The 21,339-nt window shown below is 62.4% G+C and overlaps 2 protein-coding genes across 9 annotated transcripts; one reads left to right on the forward strand and one right to left on the reverse strand.

Moving 5' to 3' along the window:
- Positions 1 to 243: 243 nt before the first annotated feature.
- KLHL17 (kelch like family member 17) lies at positions 244 to 5,134 on the reverse strand. Of its 7 annotated transcripts, none has more exons than XM_055381750.2 (12): positions 4,914 to 5,134; positions 4,162 to 4,421; positions 3,964 to 4,085; positions 3,642 to 3,863; positions 3,223 to 3,339; positions 2,777 to 2,990; positions 2,441 to 2,585; positions 2,190 to 2,357; positions 1,685 to 1,773; positions 1,523 to 1,596; positions 1,173 to 1,354; positions 244 to 1,000 (listed from the first exon to the last, which is right to left on the reverse strand). In XM_055381750.2, the coding sequence occupies exons 1-12, from the start codon at positions 5,018 to 5,020 to the stop codon at positions 772 to 774; spliced, it is 1,929 nt and encodes a 642-aa protein (XP_055237725.1). In that variant the 5' UTR covers positions 5,021 to 5,134; the 3' UTR covers positions 244 to 771. The 7 variants fall into 7 exon arrangements, with proteins under 7 accessions (XP_055237725.1, XP_055237720.1, XP_055237738.1 ...); XM_055381745.2 differs by having other exon boundaries at positions 3,223 to 3,408; XM_055381763.2 differs by lacking the exon at positions 1,173 to 1,354.
- Positions 5,135 to 6,297: 1,163 nt separating this feature from the next.
- Positions 6,298 to 21,336, forward strand: NOC2L (NOC2 like nucleolar associated transcriptional repressor). Of its 2 annotated transcripts, none has more exons than XM_055381669.2 (19): positions 6,298 to 6,395; positions 6,529 to 6,681; positions 8,321 to 8,495; positions 8,569 to 8,700; positions 9,379 to 9,499; positions 9,581 to 9,671; positions 11,522 to 11,600; positions 11,713 to 11,823; positions 12,317 to 12,430; positions 13,005 to 13,193; positions 13,466 to 13,605; positions 14,375 to 14,486; positions 16,943 to 17,056; positions 17,306 to 17,407; positions 19,002 to 19,145; positions 19,261 to 19,374; positions 19,897 to 20,032; positions 20,404 to 20,481; positions 20,738 to 21,336. In XM_055381669.2, exons 1-19 carry the CDS (start codon positions 6,370 to 6,372, stop codon positions 20,842 to 20,844), a joined length of 2,238 nt encoding a protein of 745 aa, XP_055237644.1. In that variant the 5' UTR covers positions 6,298 to 6,369; the 3' UTR covers positions 20,845 to 21,336. The 2 variants fall into 2 exon arrangements, with proteins under 2 accessions (XP_055237644.1, XP_055237637.1); XM_055381662.2 differs by having other exon boundaries at positions 6,306 to 6,395; positions 20,404 to 20,496.
- Positions 21,337 to 21,339: the final 3 nt, after the last annotated feature.

The following is a 21,339-nucleotide window of genomic DNA, read 5'->3' on the forward strand; positions in this document are numbered from 1 at the left end:
GTCCTCCCCAGCCCTACCCCCAGAGCCCACGATGTGGCGGGGACCTCGGCCTCAGTACCCAGCCCAGGCAAATGCCACCCACACTGGGACGCTGGTCCACAGGAACTGCACAGCTCTGCCTTGCAGCTCCCAGACGCCTGCGCATCTCAGGCCACCCCCCCACACCCCTCACCCTGGACCCCCAGCCAGGACCCAAAGTTGCACAGCTGCCCCACACGCCAGAAAGAGATGCTCAGCCTGAGGAGCCCCAGAAATGTGTTTATTGTTCAAGTTGGGCTCGTATTGCTGTGTGGGGTCCCAGTGCACACGTGTGCACCCACTACAAGATCCAGGAAAGATGGCACATGGCAGACGACGACAGGAAGGACACCTGCTCCCCACCCTTCCCGGGACCCCGCCATGTGCAAAATTCAAGCTGGGGTCTGCAGCTGCTTGGAGAGACCCAGGGCCTCTTGCTCCACAGCCTGCAGGGTCTGAGCAGGCAACGGCCCTGGGGCGGCGAGGCCCCCGCCTGGTCACTCCCCGCTGCCCCCCATGCAGGCAGTGGAGGGGAGGGCACGCAGGAGGACCAGACGCTAAAGGTGTACACGCGCAGCCGTGGCACTCCTCACCCCTCGATAAATAAAATAAATAACTAAATAAATAAACAACTAAATAAAGACATGAAGGAATGGACGCAGAGACGTGAACGGATGGCGCAGGACGTCCCTGGTGGGGGCCACGGTCCCCTTAAGGCATGTGGGAGGCTCCAGGCCTCTGGTGGTAGGTGGGTCAGAGGCTGGTGGAGGACACGGACAGCGTCGGGGAGGATGGCGGTGGGAAATTGAGCAGCTCCAGCACCGCCACACCCACACTGCTGCGCCGGGTGAACATGCAGGATGCGGCCACCCACTTGTTGGTCCTCGGGTTGTACTTCTCGATGGAGTTGAGGCTGGAGCTACCGTCGTTACCCCCCACGGCGTACAGCCAGCCATCCATGGCCACCAGGTCATGCGTGCTCCTGGGGGGAAGGCGGGGTGAGCCCCTGGCTGCAGGAAGGGATGCGGGGGGAGGGGCCGCACCACAAGAAGGGGTGGTGGCGGGACATGCTCGCTGAGGTTGGGAGAACTCCCTTCCCACAGCACATCCCCACTGCGGACCCGCGCCCCCCTCCCCGCAGCCCCACTGCGGACCTGCGGATATTCATGGGCGCCACGCTTTCCCAGGCTCCAGCCTTTGGACTGTATCTCTCTACCGAGTTGAGGCAGCTGGTGCCGTCGTTGCCCCCTGCCACGTACAGGGCACCCTCCAGCACGGCCACGCCTGCTGAGCTGCGTCGGCTCAGCATGGACGCCACGGGCGACCACACGTTCACCTGGGGGCGAGGGCGTGGGCTGGACGCAGACCCGCCACTGGCATCCCTTCTCTGCCGCAGCCCCGACTCCAGGGTGGGGTGTCAGGAATGGGTGGGATGTGGGTAAACAGAGGGAGGTGGGCCCCGCGGCGCACGGGAGGGGGTGGCCGGGAGGGGTGCACTATGCACCTGGGGCTCATACTTCTCCACAGTGGCCAGGTGTGAGGAGCTGTCGTAGCCGCCCACAGCATACAGGTTCCCATCTGCCGGAAGTCAACACACCCGTGGCACTCCTGCTGGGAGTGGGGTCTCCACGGTGGGGACGCCCCCCAGGCAGGCCCCATCACCCACCAAGCGTGGCCACTCGCACGTAGCGCCTCCGGGTGCTCATGGCAGCGACGGACGTCCACGTTCCGGTCAGGGGGTCGTAGCGTTCAGCACTGTGGGCACCAGGACCGCAGCCACAGCTCAGCAGAGACAGAAAGGCGTCCCGGCCCCAGGACCTGCCCTCCCCAGCGGAATGGCTGAAATCTTACCCTAGGAGTCAAACTCAGACCGCAAAGTCCTACCAGGCAGGGCCCGCTGGTGGGCACAGGACCCTGGCTGCCTGAACAACCCTGGGTGCACACCCACCTGGGCCCAGACTCTGGACTGGGGGTAAGGACCCGAGAGAGGAAAGGGCACTGGGGCAGCAAAGCCAAGAATTCAGGCCCAGTGTGGCCGTGGCCTGGGGTGAAACGGCCTCGCGGATCACCCTCCTTTAGCACCCCATCAGATGCGACCTCTGTGATGGTGACACAAACTCGCCTCTTGCGGATGGACTGCACAAAGCCACTGGGGCCCCAACCCCAACTACCTGTTCAGGCAGGAGGCCCCGTCATAGCCGCCGGCCGAGTACAGGAGTCCGTGCAAGGCGGCCACACCCAGGCAGCTTCGCCTCGTGCCCATGGACACCTCCGGCTGCCACGTGTTAGTCACGGGGTCGTAGGACTCCACGGTAGCCAGGTCTGAGGTCCCGTCATAGCTAGCAGAATTAAGCCACTGCAGGTCAAGACTGGCGTGGCGGGCACGTGCCAGACCCGACCCAAGTCCAGCCTCCAGGCTTACCCGCCCACAGCATAGAGCCGGTTCCCCACCGCAGCCACTCCCACCCGGGCCCGGCGCGTGGACATGGAGGCCACCACGTGCCAGCGGTCGGTGCGCGTGTCGTAGGCCTCACAGTCTCCGTGGATGGCAAACAGGCTCCCGCCGCCTGGGGAGGGCAGGTGGAGACGGGACTCGTGAGTGGATCCCACTGCTGGGCCACACCCCAGGCTCCTGGAGAGGCCCCTGAATGGAGGGGCGGAGGGGCAGGTCAGGACCTGACCGGCACAGGTGGGGTGGGCTTGTGCTGGTGGGGAGTAGAAGGCACAGGGCAGGAGGGAAACGGGCGGGGGGCCATACCCACAGCAAAAAGCACAGGCCCGGCCCCCTCGCAGCGCCGGGGACGCGTGCGGCTGGTGCCTAGGACGCCCCTCTGCTCGGGCAGCAGGTGGAACTTCAGGGCCTCGATGAGGAGGTCCTTGCAGTCAGGGTGGTGCCTCACCAGGCTCTCGGCATCCACGTGGCCCAGCAGGAAGTCGCGGCTCAGCAGGGGGAGCCGCACACACTTCATGAGCTGGGGTGCGGGGAACGCCAAGGTCAGGCGGGACCCTCGGGCACACTGGGCGTCAGGGCTGAGACAACCCCCCAGATGCCCGTACCACCTGTGTGACGGATTCTTCTTCAGACAGGTGGGGGCACCACCCCCACGGAGTCCCTGAACTTGGGGAAGGTCAGGGCGCACCAGGCCCTCAGCCACCTGCACGCCCTCCTGGATGCTGTGGGAGCCCCCCACAGCCGCGCCTCACCCGTGGGACATGCTGCCTGCGGGCGTCCACGTCGTGTTTCACCCAGCTCAGGACGGCTCGGTAGACCTCCTCCTCTGAAGGCACGTTCAGGCTGTCGCTAGAGACCAGTTCCAGCACCTGCGAGTGGGGGTCCTCAGACCTGAGATCTGGGGAAGGTCCTGTGGACCCAGGGAGCCCTGAAGATGCCTAGGAGGGAGGATTAGTAGGTGGGGGCTGAGTGTTCATACTGGGAGGGGCCGAGCAGAGTCAGGAACCACAGACGAGGCTCCTGGGGGGCCCAGATCCAGGAAGGTCTCGGGGACACACAGCAGGCACTAAGCATTGTGGGCAGGGCTGTGTCAGGAACAAAATGGGGTCGGGAGTCAAAGACAAAGACTGGGGTGGGGTGGGGGGTGAGGGCTGGGCCCGCCAGCTGTTACCTGTTTCAGGGGCAGCAGCATAAACTCCTCGGTCTTGGCCACGTCCACGAAGTGCTGCAGCACGTACCTGTGGGCAGCCTTGAGCAAGTCGCTGCAGGAGTGCGCATCGGCAAAGCCCCGGATGCCCAGGCAGTTGGAGGGATCGAGCTGACTCAGTAGAAACTTGCAGCAGGCGTCTCGGACGCCATTCAGCTGCAGGAGACTGGCGGCTGGGAGCAGAGTCTACGGGGCACCGAGAGGCAGGTGAGGGAGGCACAGGGTCGGGGGGCAGCGGGATCTGGGTGCGAGGCCTTCACCGGGATCTGGGTGAGAGAGCCCTCACCTGCACGTTGCCCTCGCCCACCACAATCTCAGCCGTGTAGGCAAACTGCACCAGCTGGTCCAAGGCCTGAGGGTCGATGTCGTGCAGCGTCACGTGGGTCTGGCGGCTCTCGCTCATCTCATCTGCGGGGACAGCGGGTTACACGGGCTGACCCGAGGGACCCACGGAGCCCCCAGCGCCGCCCAGGCGGGTACTTGCTTGTGAACATGGCGTGGAAGTACGGGCTGCAGGAGGCCAGCACCACTTTGTGCGCACGGATCTCCTTGGCAGCCACGTGCAGGACGATGTCGCACAGGAGGCCGCGCTGGCGCATGCGGCTCATGGCCACGAAGGCATCGTGGTAGTGCCGCTTGGAGTTGTGGGCCACGCTGTGGCCCTCGCGGCTCAGCAGCTGCACGGCTCCCTCCATGGGGGCTGCGGGCCGAGCCTGCCGGGGCCGCGTGCGCTCTGCCTCGGGGCTGCAGGAGGCGGGCGGGTCAGGCTTCGCCCCGCGGGAGCCGCCCGCCCGCCCTGGAGCCGCTGGGGGGCCCGGGCAGTCCGCGGGGACCCAGCCCCTGGTGCGACGGGGGCGCCGGCAGCCCTCGCGTGACCTCCGCCAAGGACCCCCGCCCCGGAGCGCGCCGTGTCCAGGCCTCCGCTGCGCCCCTGCTCCCCCGGGGCGTAGTCAGAGCCGCGAACAGAGCCCCGCGTCCGGCCCCGCTTCCCGGCGCCCCCACGAGCTCAGCTCCTCCGCGTCCCTAGCCGCCCTCTCGGGACCGCAGCGGGAGTCGCGTCCTGGGCGCGCGGGGCGCGGGTGGGGAACCTACTCCGGGCCGACCCCGCTCCGCACCTGAGTCCCGACCTCCCCGGGCCCTCGGAAGCGGCCCCCGCCCCTTCTGCTAGCGGAGGCGAGGGCGGGGGCCGCGCAGGTCCCGAGGCCGCCCCCCGCGCCCCGACCCCCGCCCACTCACGCCGGCGGCTGCGGCGGTGGCGGCGGCGGCGCCTCGGGCCCAGGCCCCGGGCTGCCGTGCTCCGGGCTCTGCGTCCTGCCGGCCGGGCGCTCGCTGCGGGGCTGCATTCGGCTGCCGGACCCACCGCCGATTCGCGGAGGACTCGCGGGCTAACGGACGCGGAGACTGCCGGAGGGCTGCTCGGCGGTGGCGGCCCGCTCTGTGTCGCTCACTCCCGCCGCTCCCGCCCGCAGCCGCTGTTTCTCGGCGCCGCCCGCCCCGCCTCCCGAGAGGCTTCGGGGACTAGACGTTGGACGCGGATCCTTCCAGCGCTGCGCCCCGGGTCCGCCGCCTCCTCCGAGAAGCCCCCCCAGACCCCGCCATCCTCCTCCTCCGGGAAGCCCCCCACCAGGCCTCGCCCTCCTTCTCCTCCGAGAAGCCCCCCCAGGCCCCGCCATCCTCCTCCTCCGGGAAGCCCCCGGCCTAGCCCTCCTCCTCCTCCTCCTCCGGGAAGCCCCTCTAGGTCTCGCCTTCCTTCTTCCCCGGGAAGCCCCCCACAGGCCTCGCCCTCCTCCTCCTCCGAGGAGCCCCCCAGGCCTCGCCCTCCTCCTCCCCCGGAAGCCATCCCCGCTCCCCCGACCCCCTAACTTGCTCTCCTCCCGGGAGCCCCGGGGCCCCGCGGCACCAAGAAGTCGAATGGGACCCCGAGGCCAATCCGCCCGTGTTCGCCTCACGCGCCCCTTCAGCGCCGGGGCTGGGGGAGCCGTCCCTGCGCCCCGCGGCGCCCTTGTCGCGGGGTCTGGCTGTCCAGGCCCAGGGGCCCGGGTGTCAGGCTGGTAGCGGGAAGGAAGGCGCCGGCCTCCCCACCGCCTTCGTCCCGTGCGGCGTCCCCGGGAAGAGCCGCGGTTGGCACCCAGAGGGCCATGGACGGGGAGCGCCCTGCGTGGTGTTCGTGCCGCTGGCCCGGTCTCCGCGGATCGGAGGCGAAGCCAGCCCGGCCCTCGGGTCGCCCGTCTTTTGTCGAGCTGGCGACATCAGTGCGGTTCCCACCGCCCCTCGCGTTTTCCACTGGACTCTCTGCTCTTTATTGTTGATTTGTGGGAGCTCTTTGCATAGGAGCCCCGCCGTCGCAGCCTGGCGTCCTCGCAGGCGCGTGCCCTCGGAGCGCCGGGTGGGCTGCGGGCGCGGCGGGACTCCTGGTCTGTCTTCCCTGGGGCGGACACCGGCGTCACCGCGTCCTACGGAGCCGGGCGCCGAGCGGGAGGCGCATCTGGGCCCCACCGGGGCTGCCCGCACCGAGCACGCGAACGCGCCCTCCCGCCCTGAGGCCGCCGGCGCTGCGGTCGGAGAACCGTAGAGCCACTCGGCTGGGCGTGGCGCGGCGGGGCGGGGAAAGGGGCGGGGCCTGGGCGGCGGAAGTGCGCAGCCGCGCGGCATTCTGGGGCCGGAAGTGGGGTGCACGCTACGGGTTGGTGTCATGGCAGCTGCGGGGAGCCGCAAGAGGTAAGCCGCGGGTCCGAGGGCCGATTTGGCCTCCCGGTGGGTGTCTGTATCCAAGGGGGCTTTTCTTGCTCCTCTCAGCGGGGCTGGGGCGAGCTGGGCGTGCGGGCAGCTGTGACTCCTGCGTGACCCGCAGGCGCCTGGCGGAGCTGACGGTGGACGAGTTCCTAGCTTCGGGCTTTGACTCCGAGTCCGAATCCGAGTCCGAAAACTCTCCAGAAGCGGAGACGCGGGAAGCACGCGAGGCTGCCTGGAGTCCGGATAAGCCGGGCGGGAGCCCCTCGGCCAGGTTAGTGGGGACATGCGTGAGCAGAACCTCCTTGCTCGTCCTGTCCCACCTCGCCACAAGGTTGCTGACCTCGCCTGGGGTCTCAGGGCCAAGGCCTAAGGATCGCCGACCTCTACCCACCAGTCCTTTCAGCTTAACTTACTCTTTCATCCGATGTTTACTGAGCTCCTGTTCCGTGCCAAACTCTGTCCTAGGCAGGGAGCGTATGTTGGTGAGTTCTGCAAAAATCTCTTCCCGATCTAGGAGAACTCTCACGTTCTTGGGTGAAATCACCGCCTGCAGTTCGGTAGAAGAGAGATAAGTGCTGGGGAGGGAAAGGAAGGACAGAGGGGCTGAAGAGAGAGTTGCAGGGGAGCCGAGTTGCTCTGTTAGAAGGAGCGGAGGCTGGGCTCGGTGGCTCACGCCTGTAATGCCAGCACTTTGGGAGGCCGAGGCGGGCAGATTACCTGAGGTCAGGAATTCGAGACCAGCCTGACCAACACGGAAAAATCATGTCTGCACTAAAAATATAAAAATTAGCCGGGCGTGGTGGGCACCTGTAGTCCCAACTACTCGGGAGGCTGAGGCAGGAGAATCGCTTGAACCCGGGAGGCGGAGGTTGCGGTGAGTGGAGATTGCGCCACTGCACTCCAGCCTGGGCGACAGAGTGAGATTCCGCCTCAGAAAAAAAAAAAAAAAAAAAGTGGAGGTGGTTGTTTGAGAAGATGATATCTGAATAAAGACCTCGAACAAGGAGGCCACACAGTAGGGGAAACGTGTCTTGGGATTTCAGGCAGCAGAAAACAGCAAAAGCCTTGCAGTGGGAGCATTTGGGGAGAGTACAGAGGTAAACGTGGCTATGGCAGGAGTGAGAGGGTGAGTAGGGGTAGATGAGCCCAGAAGGGTGATGAAGAGCCAGGTGTCGTAGACCGTCATAAGATTGCCTTGTAAAACAGGGAGTTACTTCTGGGTTTGAGCGGTGGAGTGTCTTGTAGGTGGTAAGGGTGGAAACAGAGAGACCTTTATGTTAACTGAGAGTTGAACTATGTGGTGGTTTGAGAGGAGGCACGAACGGTTTTGAAGGTGTTGCTGATGAGATCTGATGACAAGTTGCGTGCTGGGTATTAGAGACAGAGATTTGCCTTTAGTCTGAGCTTCTGGAAGGGTGAAGACTAACCATCAGGCAAAAGTAGCGCAGGGCGCAGGCACAGCAAGTCCAGGGAAGACGGCGGCTGGGGGGGCCTGTGTAGTGCAGGGCGCAGGCACAGCAAGTCCAGGGAAGACCGCGGCTGGGGGGCATGTGTAGCGCAGGGCGCGGGCACAGCAAGTCCAGGGAAGACCGCGGCTGGGGGGCCTGTGTAGTGCAGGGCGCGGGCACAGCAAGTCCGGGGAAGACCGCGGCTGGGGGGCCTGTGTAGTGCAGGGCGCAGGCACAGCAAGTCCAGGGAAGATCGTGGCTGGGGGGCCTGTGTAGTGTGTTTGAGTGTATGTTGTAGAGGTTGTTGGGTTAGGAGACATGGTTCTGCCAAAAACGTACCTCCTGGCAATCCTGTCTTGCTAGTTGGTAACCCTTGTGAAGAGAGTAGACTGACCCTGTAGGCCACTCCCCGCCCCCTCTACTTCCACTTCCCACTGGGGTCGCTGACTTCTGCCTTCTCAGCCGGCGTAAAGGCCGTGCCTCTGAGCACAAAGACCAGCTCTCTCGGCTGAAGGACAGAGACCCCGAGTTCTACAAGTTCCTGCAGGAGAATGACCAGAGCCTGCTAAACTTCAGCGACTCGGACAGCTCTGAGGAGGAAGAGGAGCCGTTCCACTCCCTGCCAGATGTGCTGGAGGTGAGAGCGTGGGCCAAACCAGAAGGGGGGCACTTGTCTCTACACTCTCCTTCAGCTCAGCCTTTCTGTGCAGGAAGCCAGTGAGGAGGAGGATGGAGCGGAGGAAGGGGAAGATGGGGACAGAGTCCCCAGAGGGCTGAAGGGGAAGAAGAATTCTGTTCCTGTGACCGTCGCCATGGTTGAGAGATGGAAGCAGGCAGCAAAGGTGAGCAGCAGCGAGGGGCGGGCAGCCGGGTGCCCAGGCAGAAATCTGGCCTTGCCTCACCTGAGGTGAGCAGCATCGAGGGGCGGGCAGCCGAGTGCCCAGGCAGAAATCTGGCCTTGCCTCACCTGAGGCGCCTGAGGCTGTGCTGGTGGGAGGGGCTGTTCTTCACGCAGGGGACACTTGGAGCCTTCTTCAGCGCAAGTGACAACACGTTGCTCCTCCTGCTTGCTTGGTTGCCCCAGGACTGTGTGTTCGCTTTTGGGTAGATTCCAGGGGCTCTGTTGGCGCCCCACTCCCCAAAGTCAGTCCCGCTGTGGGTGGGACGGACTGTGCCTTTGTTGGTTGGTGGAGCTGGGGTCCTTCTGAGCCTCTCACAGTGTTTTTTTCCAGGGACAAGGATAGGGAGAGCTCCAGATACCACCTGGAGGTGGCCATAGTCCAGGATCTGGAACTCCCAGTCCTTTCCCTGGGGCTCCTGAGCCAGACTCCCTCCCCTTCCCAGAGAATTCTAGACTTTGTTTCCATTTTTGTTATCAGTATGGGGCTCTGTGCCTCCCCCCAACCTCTGCCCTATGTCTGAGGGTGAGGGTGAGGGTGCCTTTCTCTGGGGCCGCCGTTTCCACTCTGTCGAGTGCAGTCTCAGCTCCCCTGATGCCCCTGGTACTCTTGCTCCTTCAGCAACGCCTCACTCCAAAGCTGTTCCATGAAGTGGTACAGGCGTTCCGAGCAGCTGTGGCCACCACCCGAGGGGACCAGGAAAGTGCTGAGGCCAACAAATTCCAGGTCACGGACAGTGCTGGTGAGCTTGGGGGGAGCCTGGCATCCAGGCTGTCTGTTGCGTTCTCTGTCCCGTGAGTACATCCAGGCCTTTTCGTTGCAGTGTTCAATGCTCTGGTTACCTTCTGCATCAGAGACCTCATTGGCTGTCTCCAGAAGCTGCTGTTTGGAAAGGTGGCAAAGGATAGCAGCAGGTAAGAGGGGAGGGGGTAAAGGGATGTAGGGTGGAAGGTGGGTCGGGACCACACACAGGAGAAGCCAGAGGCCTTGTGGCCAGGACAGAGACATGGCAACAGAGCCAGCATCTTCTTGGGGACCCTGAGAAGGCAGCGGGGCACGAGGGACCGTTGGGAGAGGCTGGGCACTTGGGGCCAGTTGGAGCAGCCCCACCTTCTTTCCTTCCTGAAAAGGGAAGTTGTCTGTTGTCTGCTCAGAGTCTCAGAAGGTGTGGCGTGTGCAGCTGCCTTTGCTCTCAGATTTTCCCAGGTTAGGGTTCTTGCTCTCTTTCCCTTTGTAGGAACTTGTAAGTCCTGTCTATACTCCTTGATCTCTGCACTATGACTGGCCTGTTTCCTGGAGCTGTGTGTGTCTGTAGACAGGGGCCTCATCAATGCTGAGAACCTGAGGGCCTCAACTTCCCCCTTAGAGAAAGATTGGGCAGAGAGGGCCGTGGAAGGTTTTCAGAGAAGAGAGACGCACGGCCAAGCATTTGGTAGAGCATGGATCACGTTGGGGTTCCGGGGCTGTGCAGCCATGTGACCTTGAGGCAGTGGAGGCCTAGAGTTGGAACTGCCCCAGGACACCTTCAAAGGAAGAAAGGAGACCCACGGGAGAGGTCTCGCCGACAGCGGCTCAGGAGACAGGCACTGTTGCTGGTGGTAGTGGTCGGGGCTGGACGGATAGAGCAGAGCCGTGTCCACATGGAGGCAGTGTTGTCCGAAGGGGACAAGGAAGCTGGCAGATGGGGGTGGAGGGACAGGCAGCGATTGGGAGGCAGCACGCACCGCAGCCTGAGCCACCAGGTCAGGGACCCCTGTCGAGGCAGCAGCTGTACCGGAGGGAGTCAGGCCGTGGGGAGCAGAGCTGCCTCCTGGGTCTGGGTGGGCAGCTGCAGGTGCCCAGCAGCCAGTGTCAGCACAGGTGTGAGGAGGGTCGAGGACGGGGGGCCTTTCTGGGGCCCTGCCCTTTGTCCTTCCCGTGCTTCAGCAGATTTTAGTGAGCGCCTACTGCGTGGGCTCTGGTAAATGTTTTGTTTTGTTTTGTTTTGTTTGTTTGGTTTTTGGTTTTTTTTTTTTCCTTACGAGATAGGATCTTGCTCTGTCGCCCAGGCTGGAATGCAGTGATCATAGCTCACTGCGACACGTACCTTCTGGATTCAAGTGATTCTCTCACCTTAGCCTCCCAAGTAACTGGGATTCCGCCACCAGGCCTGGATAATATTTTGTATATTTTTGTAGAGATGGGGTCTCACTATGTTGTTCAGGCTGGTCTCAAACTCTTGGGCTTGGAGTTTGATCCTCCTGCCTTGGCCTCCCAAAGTGCAGTGAGTACTGGCATGAGTCTCCACACCTGCCCTCTGATTTTCTTTTCTTTGTGCAGCAAATGTGGGCCAAAGGAAACCAGTCTGCGGCAGTTGGTGGTGCCTGGCCGACCCCAGAGGTGCCGAGTACCAGCTGCTGGGCTTAGGGACCTCGTGTGGTCTCACGGTGGGGATGTGATCAAGGGGACCTAGAAAAGGTTTATGTCTGAGAGAGGGAGTTGGAGGCTGGGACTTCCGGGGACTCTTAGGGAGGTGGCCAACCCTGGGCAGGGCAGACAGGAGTTCAAGGCCACTGAAGGAGGGGCTAATGCACTTGAGAGGGTCCTCCTAAGCCCCTGTGTCTGTCCAGCCGTAAGGGGCCCTGAGCTTTTTTGAGAGGAGAGACGGGGGGGGTCTCTGCAGAGTCGTATAGGCTATGCTGGCCAGGGCACGCGCCAACATGCTGAGCAGCCTCGCGTCCGAGCCGTGGGGCCTCCCAGTCAGGGGTGGGTGGTCTCTCTGCAGGATGCTGCAGCCGTCCAGCAGCCCGCTCTGGGGGAAGCTCCGTGTGGACATCAAGGCTTACCTGGGCTCGGCCATACAGGTGCTATTCTGGTGGGGAGGGCACGGGTGGCCTGGCTGTATCCGGTGGTCGGTCCTTTTTTGTATCCCAGAATACATGGGTTTGGGGCTTCACTGTCCCCTCCTGCTCCCAGCTGGTGTCCTGTCTGGCGGAGATGACGGTGTTGGCGGCCGTGCTGCGGCACATCAGTGTGCTGGTGCCCTGCTTCCTGACCTTCCCCAAGCAGTGCCGCATGCTGCTCAAGGTGGGTGGCCCAGTCCCCTCCCCGTGTCTGTCATGGGGTCGGGGGGTCACACGGCTACCCCCACCACATCCCACTCCTGGCCAGGGCACAGGTGGTGCCCACAATCCACTGGCTCTGCTTGGCTGGAGAGGCCACAGAAGCACCTGGCCCCCACCCCCACCCGGGGTTTCTGTCTCAGGCAGCCCCCGCCTGCCCGGGCAGCGCGGCTCAGTCCGTGAGCAAAGCCACGGTGAGGTATCTTCTTCCCGGTGTGATCTCACATACATCGGCATGTCTGACTTGGTAAACTTTTGTGGTCCTCTTCTCACAAGCAGCAACACACCTGTTCTGTTCACTTCTGTAACTGAGCTCCTAACTCACGGCTCCCCCGAGGTGCTTTGGGAAGAGCTGGTGGCCATGGGAGCCTTTGCCTGGCTGGGGAGGGCTGTGCTGGCCCTGAGGCATCCCTGCTGAGGAGGCTGGGGGGCCACCAGTGACGTCTGACCTTCCGCAGAGAATGGTGGTCGTATGGAGCACTGGGGAGGAGTCCCTGCGGGTGCTGGCTTTCCTGGTCCTCAGCAGAGTCTGCCGGCACAAGAAGGACACTTTCCTTGGCCCCGTCCTCAAGGTAGTGGTGGGCCCTGCGTCTGTGTCCCTCAGCATCTGCATTGGAAATCTCGGCCTAAGGGCGGGGCAGGCTGCCTTTGTGGTTGGTGCCCCTCACTGGGCCCTCACTGCAGCTCTGAGCAGACCTGGGCCCTTGGATCACGAATGTCTCACAGAGCACCTGGGGGTGGTGGGCAGGGAAGAGAGCCCTCGGCCTTTTCAGGGCCCCACCTGGACCCTGCTTCACACAGCTTCCCCAGGGGAGGGCCTCTCTGGCTGGAGGAGGACACTGGGTGTTGGCACCTGAGGCCATGGCCAGGGTGCAGTCCTACTGCCCGTCCCCAAGCCATGGGTGGCCTGCATGTGGGGACCCTCAGCCCCCAGAGGGGCCCAGTGTGCAGCAGGAGCTTCTGCCCCAGCTTCTCCCAGGCCTGAGGCTGGTGGGCACATGGGGGTGGGGGCTGTGCAAGGGGCTACGGCTCTTCCTCGAGGCCCAGCTCTGAGGGAAAGGCCCAGGTGTTCACAGGGGCCCTGGAGTGGGTGGTGGAGGTGCATGGCCCTGATCCCAGGTGGCTCTGACCCGGGTCCCTCTGCAGCAAATGTACATCACGTATGTGAGGAACTGCAAGTTCACCTCGCCTGGTGCCCTCCCCTTCATCAGTTTCATGCAGCGGACCCTGACGGAGCTGCTGGCCCTGGAGCCGGGTGTGGCCTACCAGCACGCCTTCCTCTACATCCGCCAGCTCGCCATACACCTGCGCAACGCCATGACCACCCGCAAGAAGGTGTGTGGTGGGGCGCTTCCAGGCTCATGCTGGGCATGGGGTGGGGCAGCCCAGGTGCCCGACCCAAGGCAGGGCCTGGGGCCTCCCCGAAGCCCCTGTCTGGAGACAGCCCAGCACCCTGGTGCAGTCGGTCCTTGCAGGTGGGGGAAGGGTGGATGGGTTGAGACCCCGTGTGCAAGATGAGGAAATGATTCCTGTGCCGGCCCAGGAGGAACGTGCATCAGCCTAACTGGTCAGCCTGGCCAGTAGCTGACGTGGTTCTCTCTGACCAGGAAACATACCAGTCTGTGTACAACTGGCAGTACGTGCACTGCCTCTTCCTGTGGTGCCGGGTCCTGAGCACTGCGGGCCCCAGCGAAGCCCTCCAGCCCTTGGTCTACCCCCTTGCCCAAGTCATCATTGGCTGCATCAAGTGAGTTGTGGGGTGGGCAGGGTTGTGCGGGAGGGTCAGGAGAAGCAAATTTGCTGGGACTGTGTGGGCGGTGCCTCTGGCGTTCAGGGCCTTGGGGCCTGAGTCTGCGTCCTGGCCGTCCCTGAGGAAGGGCTGGGGTCCCTGTACCTGCTACGGGGAGATGCTCTGGATTCTAGAGAGCTAGGGCTGGTGGGCACCTGTGACATGAGCTCCTCCAACAGCGGTTTAGCCGCCTCGGGTGCCACCCAGCGTGTGTTCTGGGGGCTTGTGTGCAGTTTGCAGTGAGTTTGGTTCATTACGTGGGGTTCTTGGGTGGAGCACATCTGATGCAGTGAACTGCATTTTGGCTGTGAGCACTTAGGAGGGTCCAGGCATGGTAGGGGCTGCAGCAGGAAAAGGTGGGAGCAGTACTGTGGCCTCTTTGGCCAGGAGGGGGCATCTGTCTGGCTGAGCCTTAGAAACAAACTCAAGGCTGGGAAGGGAGGTGGGAAGTCCAAGGGAAGAAGCAGGAAAGGCGGGAACAGAGAGGAGAGCAGGCAGGAACAGATGACCCCTGCCACCGTGTTAAAATGAAATAAAGCTGAAAGCTGAGTAAGGTACCTGCAGCCTCATAGCTGGGCAAGGGGTGCAGGTCCCTGGGGTTCAGACGTGCCTTGTCCTGCTTTAGGGATCTGATGTCGGTGAGTGGGGAGGGGGTCCAGGACAGCAGGGGGAGGGGCAGGGGCTGCCAGAGCCGGGGCCTCTGCTCACTCGGTCTTCCCACCCCCAGGCTCATCCCCACTGCCCGCTTCTACCCACTGCGAATGCACTGCATCCGTGCCCTGACGCTGCTCTCGGGGAGCTCGGGGGCCTTCATCCCAGTGCTGCCTTTCATCCTGGAGGTGAGTGAGGCTGTGGTGGGTGTGTAGGGAGCATCTGCTGGTCGGGGCGTCTGTGCTGAGTTGTCCAGCGACCTCCCGGAGCCCTGGCCGCCTCCTTGTCACGGGTGTCATGAGGACACTGCTCCTCCGTGTGCTGGGGGCAGTGTTGGGGAACGTGGGGCCACTGGGGATGAAGACAACTGCTGCTAGGGCTGTGCTTGAGGATGCCAGGACCTGACCCTGTAGGTGCTTGCCCAAGACTGGAGTCGGCAGGAGGAGAGATGGGCCAAAACCCAAGTCTGATTGCTGAACTGTACACTCTGAAAGGCCCTGCCCTGACAGTTGTGTGCATGTGTATGCATTTGTATGGGGGGTGTGTGTACATCTGGGTGGGTGCGTTTGTGCCTGCATGCATGTGTGTGTGTGCACCATCTGGGTGCATGGGTCTGCAAATCTGTGTGTGTGTGTGCATATCAGTCCATGTGTGCATCTGTATGTGTGTGTGCATGTGTATCCATGAATGCCTGTGTGCCTGCAGGTGTGTGCATCTGTGCGTGTGTACACCTGTGTGTATGCATGTGTGTACCTTTGCGTGTGTGCACCTGTGCATGTGTGTCTGTGTGTGTATACCAGTGTGTACCTGTGTGTGCACCTGTATGCATGCACATGCGTGTGTGTACCTGTGTGTGCACCTGTGCGTATGCATGTGTCTGCATGTGTGTACCTGTTGCGTGTGTGCACCTGTGTGCATGCATGTGCATCTGCGTGTGTCTGTGTACCTGTGTGCACCTATGTGCATACACATTCGTCTGTGTGTGCACTTGTGTGCATGCATTTGTATCTGCATGTGTGTACTGTGCGTGTGTACCTGTACACTTGGGTGCATGCATGTACGTCTGCTTGTGTGTGCCTGTGCGTGTGTACACCTGTGCGCATGTACGTGCGTCTACATGTGTGTGCCTGTGCGTGTGTGCACCTGTGTGTATGCATCTTTGCACGTGCACATGCCGCTCAGGTAGGGAAAGGTTGGAGTCCGAAGTTTCGACTTTCAGTGGGTGGGTTAGGCCCCATCTCGCTGTAAATTTAGGAATTCACGATCTCCACCCTGTTTATCTAATGAGTTCTCAGCCTCATGAAGGCCCAGAGTCGTGTCACAGCTGTCCTTGCTGGGTCCCCAGGTTGCCGGGTCCAGAAGGTATGGAAGCCCCAGGCACGTTCTGATTCCCCTTCCACTGAGGCAGGGATGCTGAACATCTTTAGGAAGCCATGTTCACTCCCATGGCAGCCAGCAGTGGTCTCTGATTGCCCAGCCCTTGGCCTGGCCCCTGTGTCTGTGGGCCTCCAGCTCTGCTGCCCAGCTCCAGGCATGCTTTGTGTCTGTTTCCCTCGTCCACTATCCTTGGCTACGTGTTTTCTTACTCTCTTGCAGTGTCTGTTTCTTCACTTGCGCACTGCCCTGGTTCACTGCAGCCACACCCTGTAGGCCCCTCTCACGCAGGGATGCAGGCCTCTCCTCTCTGGAAAAAGCAAACCCTAAAAGCTAAAACAAAGCCCTCAGCTGTAGGCCGTGCTTGCCCTTCCCCGGTGCCTGGACAGGAAGCCAGTCGCCTGCCCATACTTCGGCCCAGGCTAGAGAAGGGAAGTGCCCTCCCAGAGGTTCATCAGTACCAGGGCGTTTTCCCATCTGGACCCGAGCTCAGCTGTCTGGCAGCCACCCCTGCTGAGTGGGGTGTCTTGCTGGGGCCTCCACCCTTGGGTCCCCCATAACCTGCTTCTGTCCTCTGGTGCCCCAGCATGTACCCTGGATCTCTCTGGTTCACAGCCTGAGGGTTCCTGTGTGAGGGGTCTCCTGGTGGTTGGGGAGGGGTCACGAGACTGAGAGGCTGGGCTGACTCCTTCTCTGCTCCTCCTGGCATGTCCTATGGAGGTGCACGGCCTGTGGCTTCTGTGGAGGGTGTGGGAGGGGCCCCCCAGGCCTCCCGTGACCTCCATCTGTCCCGTCCCGTGTCCGGCACTCTTTGCTGTCTTTGCTGTTGCTGCTGCGTCCTCTGGTTGCTCGGGACGGAGCCCCATGTGGCGTTGCCGTGCTGAGGGCCAGGATGGGCCTCAGTGCCATGTTGTCGGGAATGGGGGCTGTCCTGGTACTCTGTGTGGCAGGGACCTCTAGGTCTCCAGACGTGGGTCCTTAGTGCTTCCCAGGATTTTGGGAGAGGGCCCGTGTTCCTGATCCTTCCCTGCTGATCAGAGCCCCACTCGGGGACACACCAGGCTGTGTGGGGCCATGGGGCTGGGACCATGCCTAGCTGCTTATCTCTTGTCTCGGGTTGGGTCTCCTCGTGCTGAAGCCTGAGGACCAGGGTGACCAGGGTCCAGCCAGGTGCGGGGCCAAAGGGACCAGGGGGACCAGGGTGCAGCCAGGGTGAAGCCAGGGTGACCAGGCACGGGGCCGAGAGAGCCTGACACGGCCCTTGGGGCAGATGTTCCAGCAGGTCGACTTCAACAGGAAGCCAGGGCGCATGAGCTCCAAGCCCATCAACTTCTCCGTGATCCTGAAGCTGTCCAATGTCAACCTGCAGGAGAAGGCGTACCGGGTGAGGCTGGCCTCCTGGGGAGGGGCCTGGGCAGTTCCCAGGGTGGGGTTGGGGGTGCTGAGGTAGATGGGAGGGGGCTGGCATCCTCCAAGTTCAAGCATGGACCTTCATGGTCTCCCAGGGCTGGGGCCCAGGGGCCCCTTCCTTGCAGTCCGTGCCCTGGAGATGGTGCTGCCCTGACAGCCTGAGGGGAAGGGGCCCAGCCCCAGCCTCTCCCTAATGCACTCGGCCCTCTCCCCTGCTCTTCAGGACGGCCTGGTGGAGCAGCTGTACGACCTCACCCTGGAGTACCTGCACAGCCAGGCACACTGCATCGGCTTCCCGGAGCTGGTGCTGCCTGTGGTCCTGCAGGTGTGTGTCCTGCCCACACCGGCTTGTGGCCGACTCAGACTGTCTTATAACGGGCTTGGCTGCCCCGGGCCGGTAGAAGGTGCCCTTGTCCCGGGTACCTGGGACTGGGGTGGAACCTGACTGCTGGCAACCGCCCCCCGTGAGGCCCCCATGGAGGGGCTGATGGGGTGTGGGAGCCTGCGGGTGTCCTTGGGGCCATGGGGCTCTGATGAGGGGTTCTAAGCCATTCAGGAGGTTTGGGGGCAGGCCTGGGCAGTGGGCTGAGGACCCTGGGAGCACAACAGCCTCCTCCCCAGGTGGGAACCACAAGGCTGATCTTCGCTTCGGGGTTGGGACTGAGCATGCCGACCCTGGCTCAGGCTGGTACGCTGATCGCACACTTCCCCAGGCCATCCCGGGTGTGGGGAGTGGGTGGAGTGGCTTCTCAGGTGGCAGGAAGGCCTGGCCTGCCCCGCCAAATACCCCACGTCAGCCTCACCTTAGGCAGGAGTGGTGTGGAGGAGGGGGTTCTCCTTGTCCTCAGAAGGTCCTTCTGGGCCCCCACGGGAGGTCTGTTTGCTCTCAGCCCTGATGTTTCCAGCCTCAGGGAGGCCTGTGCCTAGTGGGAGGGGTGGGGGCCCTGCTGTCTGGCCCTGGTGGCTGGAATCAGATGTGCCGACTATAGGTCTGTGCAGTGTGGGGAGGAGGGGTCTGCTCACATGAGCCACAACTGGTCAGAGGCTTATCCAGATAGAGGTGTGCGCATGTGTGTGTACTCAGTCACACATGGCCACACACGTGTCACATGCACAGAGCCGGGACCCCCTTTCTGGGGGGGCACTCACAGCAGGGGCCACAGCCTCTGTTCCTCCCATGTCCTCTTGGGTGGTGATAACTGGCATTGGGGCATCTCTGCTTCTGGACTCAAGGGCCCAGGGTCGGGATCTGGGGTAGGGGTCAGAAAATGTTTTTGGTGAGGGGCCAAATGGTAAACGTGGCTTCCTACGGATGTTCAGCTGCACACGCACCTGCAGAACCATGCAGTGCACACGTGTGGCTGCACGTCAGCGAGACTGTATTTTATTGTTAGTAGTAGTATTGTCTGAGATGGAGTCTCGCTGTGTTGCCCAGGCTGGAGTGCAATGGTGCGATCTCAGCTCACTGCAGTCTCCACCTCCTGGGCTCAAGTGATTCTCCAGCCTCAGCCTCCCAAGGAGCTGGGTTTACAGGCGCCCACCACCACACCCAGCTAATTTTGGTATTTTAGTAGAGATGGGGTTTTGCCACGTTGGCCAGGCTGGTCTTGAACTCCTGACCTCAGGTGATCCACCCGCCTCAGCCTCCCAAAGTGCTGGGATTACAGGTGTGAGCCACCGCGCCTGGCATAAAACTTTATTTCCAGAGGTGAGCAGTGGGCAGGGTTGGCCCAGAGGGTGGGCTGATTCTGCCTCTGCCATCCCAGCTGCAACAGCTATGCACTTGAGCCCTGAGATGGGATCCATGTCCCCTCCTGGGGTATCCCCGTGGCCACCACGTGTGGTTTTGCACGGGACCTGGGCCAGCTGTGCACATGGAGCGGTCCTGGGCTTCAGTGGCTGACCCCTCCCTTCCGCAGCTGAAGTCGTTCCTCCGGGAGTGCAAGGTGGCCAACTACTGCCGGCAGGTGCAGCAGCTGCTCGGGAAGGTTCAGGAGAACTCGGCATACATCTGCAGCCGCCGCCAGAGGGTTTCCTTCGGCGTCTCTGAGCAGCAGGCAGTGGTTAGTGGGCCCTGGGGGTCATGCCACCTGAGGGCACCTGCCAGGGTGTAGCCCCAGCTACATGTGGGGGTTTGCCCAGGGTGAGGCATGACCCTGAACTCCCCCAACCCCCCAGGAAGCCTGGGAGAAGCTGACCCGGGAAGAGGGGACCCCCCTGACCTTGTACTACAGCCACTGGCGCAAGCTGCGTGACCGGGAGATCCAGCTGGAGATCAGTGGCAAAGAGCGGGTGCGGCTCGGCGAGGGGACCTGGGGGTGTGGTGTGACTTCCTGGGTTTCAGATCTAGCGCACTATGACTTGAGACCAGGGGCGAGGGTTTGGAAACTGTGCCAGGCGGCCAGGGCCGTGCCCGGATGATTCGACTTGGAGAGCGGGTAGGTGTTGCAGAACTGGCCAGAACCAGGCGTTTCCAGGGAGGGGAAGCCCCAGGCTGCACTAGGTTGGGGAGGCCATGCCCCCTCAGGCCTGATGGGCTGGAGGCTCCGGGCAGGTGGAGTAGCTGGACTGACCTCGTCACCCAGGCCAATATGTGGGCACCAGGGGCCCGTGGGGAGAAGCAGGAAGGGCTCTGCCTTTGACCTTGGACATGGGATGGACAACTTGGAGGATGGCTTTGTGATTTGGGAACAGAGAGGGGACTAGAAATTGGCCACATGGGGCCCTGGTGGTGGGTCTGGCGATGCCTGACCCTGCTGTGGCCGCCAGCCCCTGACCTCTCTCACCTGAGCCCTTGGTTCTTTGGCCTTCCAGCTGGAAGACCTGAACTTCCCTGAGATCAAACGAAGGAAGGTGGCTGACAGGAAGGATGAGGACAGGAAGCAATTTAAAGACCTCTTTGACCTGAACAGCTCTGAAGAGGACGACACCGAGGGATTCTCAGAGAGAGGTGGGGCCTGCGTGGTGCTCCCAGGGGAAGTGTGGGCCTGGAGGGCTCTGTTGGACTTCCTAGAGCCACGAGGGCCACCTGTACCCACCCTGCAGGGGGCTCACCAGTCTCTGGCCCGGCTGGGGCCAACCTCAGTGTTGCCAGGCTTCTGGTGCCAGCGCCTTCCCTCCTTGAAGTAAAGGCCTACTGGGATTGGTAATCCTGTCCCCAGGCCTGTGACCTCCCAGTTCCTCCCCAGGGCTCCTCTCCACCTGCTGGAAGTCAGCGGAGGGAAGGGTGTTGGGAGCCTGGCCACCCTCCTGCCCCCACTGTGACTTTGCTGGTGGACCCTGTGGGTGGGAGTCATATGGACTCTGCTTCTTGTTCCTCAGGGATACTGAGGCCCCTGAGCGCTTGGCATGGGGTGGAAGACGATGAAGAGGAAGAGCAGGACAGCAGCAACTCGGAGGGTGAAGGGTCTTGGGGTGAGAGGGTGTGGCCCTGTGAGCCCATCTGGCGGGAGGGCAGAGCCACGTGGGCGGGGGGCACGGGGCTCTGGGCCAGGCTTTTCCCTCCCTGGGGAGGCCAGGCCAAATGCTCTGTTCTCTGGCAGCCAGCAACAGGGATAAATTAATTAGTGCCGTGATTAATTAGTGATGAGTAACCTCCAAGGCTGGCTTCTTCCTGATAAAGCAAAATATATGTAACCTCCATCTCTCCCCGCAGATGGAGACCCAGACGCAGAGGCGGGGCTGGCCCCTGGGGAGCTGCAGCAGCTGGCCCAGGGGCCGGAGGACGAGCTGGAGGATCTGCAGCTCTCAGAGGACGACTGAGGCAGCCCATCTGGGGGGCCTGTAGGGGCTGCCGGGCTGGTGGCCAGTGTTTCCACCTCCCCGGCAGTCAGGCCTAGAGGCTGGCGTCTGTGCAGCTGGGGGAGGCAGTAGACATGGGACAGGCTTTATTATTTATTTTTCAGCATGAAAGACCAAACGTATTGAGAGCTGGGCTGGGCTGGGCTGGCGTGGCTGCTGAAGCCCCACAGCTGTGGGCTGTTGAAGTCAGCTCCGCGGGGGGAGCTGACCCTGACGTCAGCAGACAGAGACCAGTCCCAGTTCCAGGGGGAGGCCTGCAGGCCCCTGGCCCCTTCCACCACCTCTGCCCTCCGTCTGCAGACCTCGTCCATCCACACCAGGCTCTGCCTTCACTCCCCCAAGTCTTTGGAAATTTGTTCCTTTTCTTTGAAGTCACATTTTCTTTTAAAATTTTTTGTTTTGCATCCGAAACCGAAAGAAATAAAGTGGTGGGAGGCAGGGCCATTGTATTGAGTG

This window comes from Gorilla gorilla, chromosome 1 (assembly GCF_029281585.2).
Source record: "Gorilla gorilla gorilla isolate KB3781 chromosome 1, NHGRI_mGorGor1-v2.1_pri, whole genome shotgun sequence".
Classification (NCBI taxonomy): domain Eukaryota; kingdom Metazoa; phylum Chordata; class Mammalia; order Primates; family Hominidae; genus Gorilla; species Gorilla gorilla.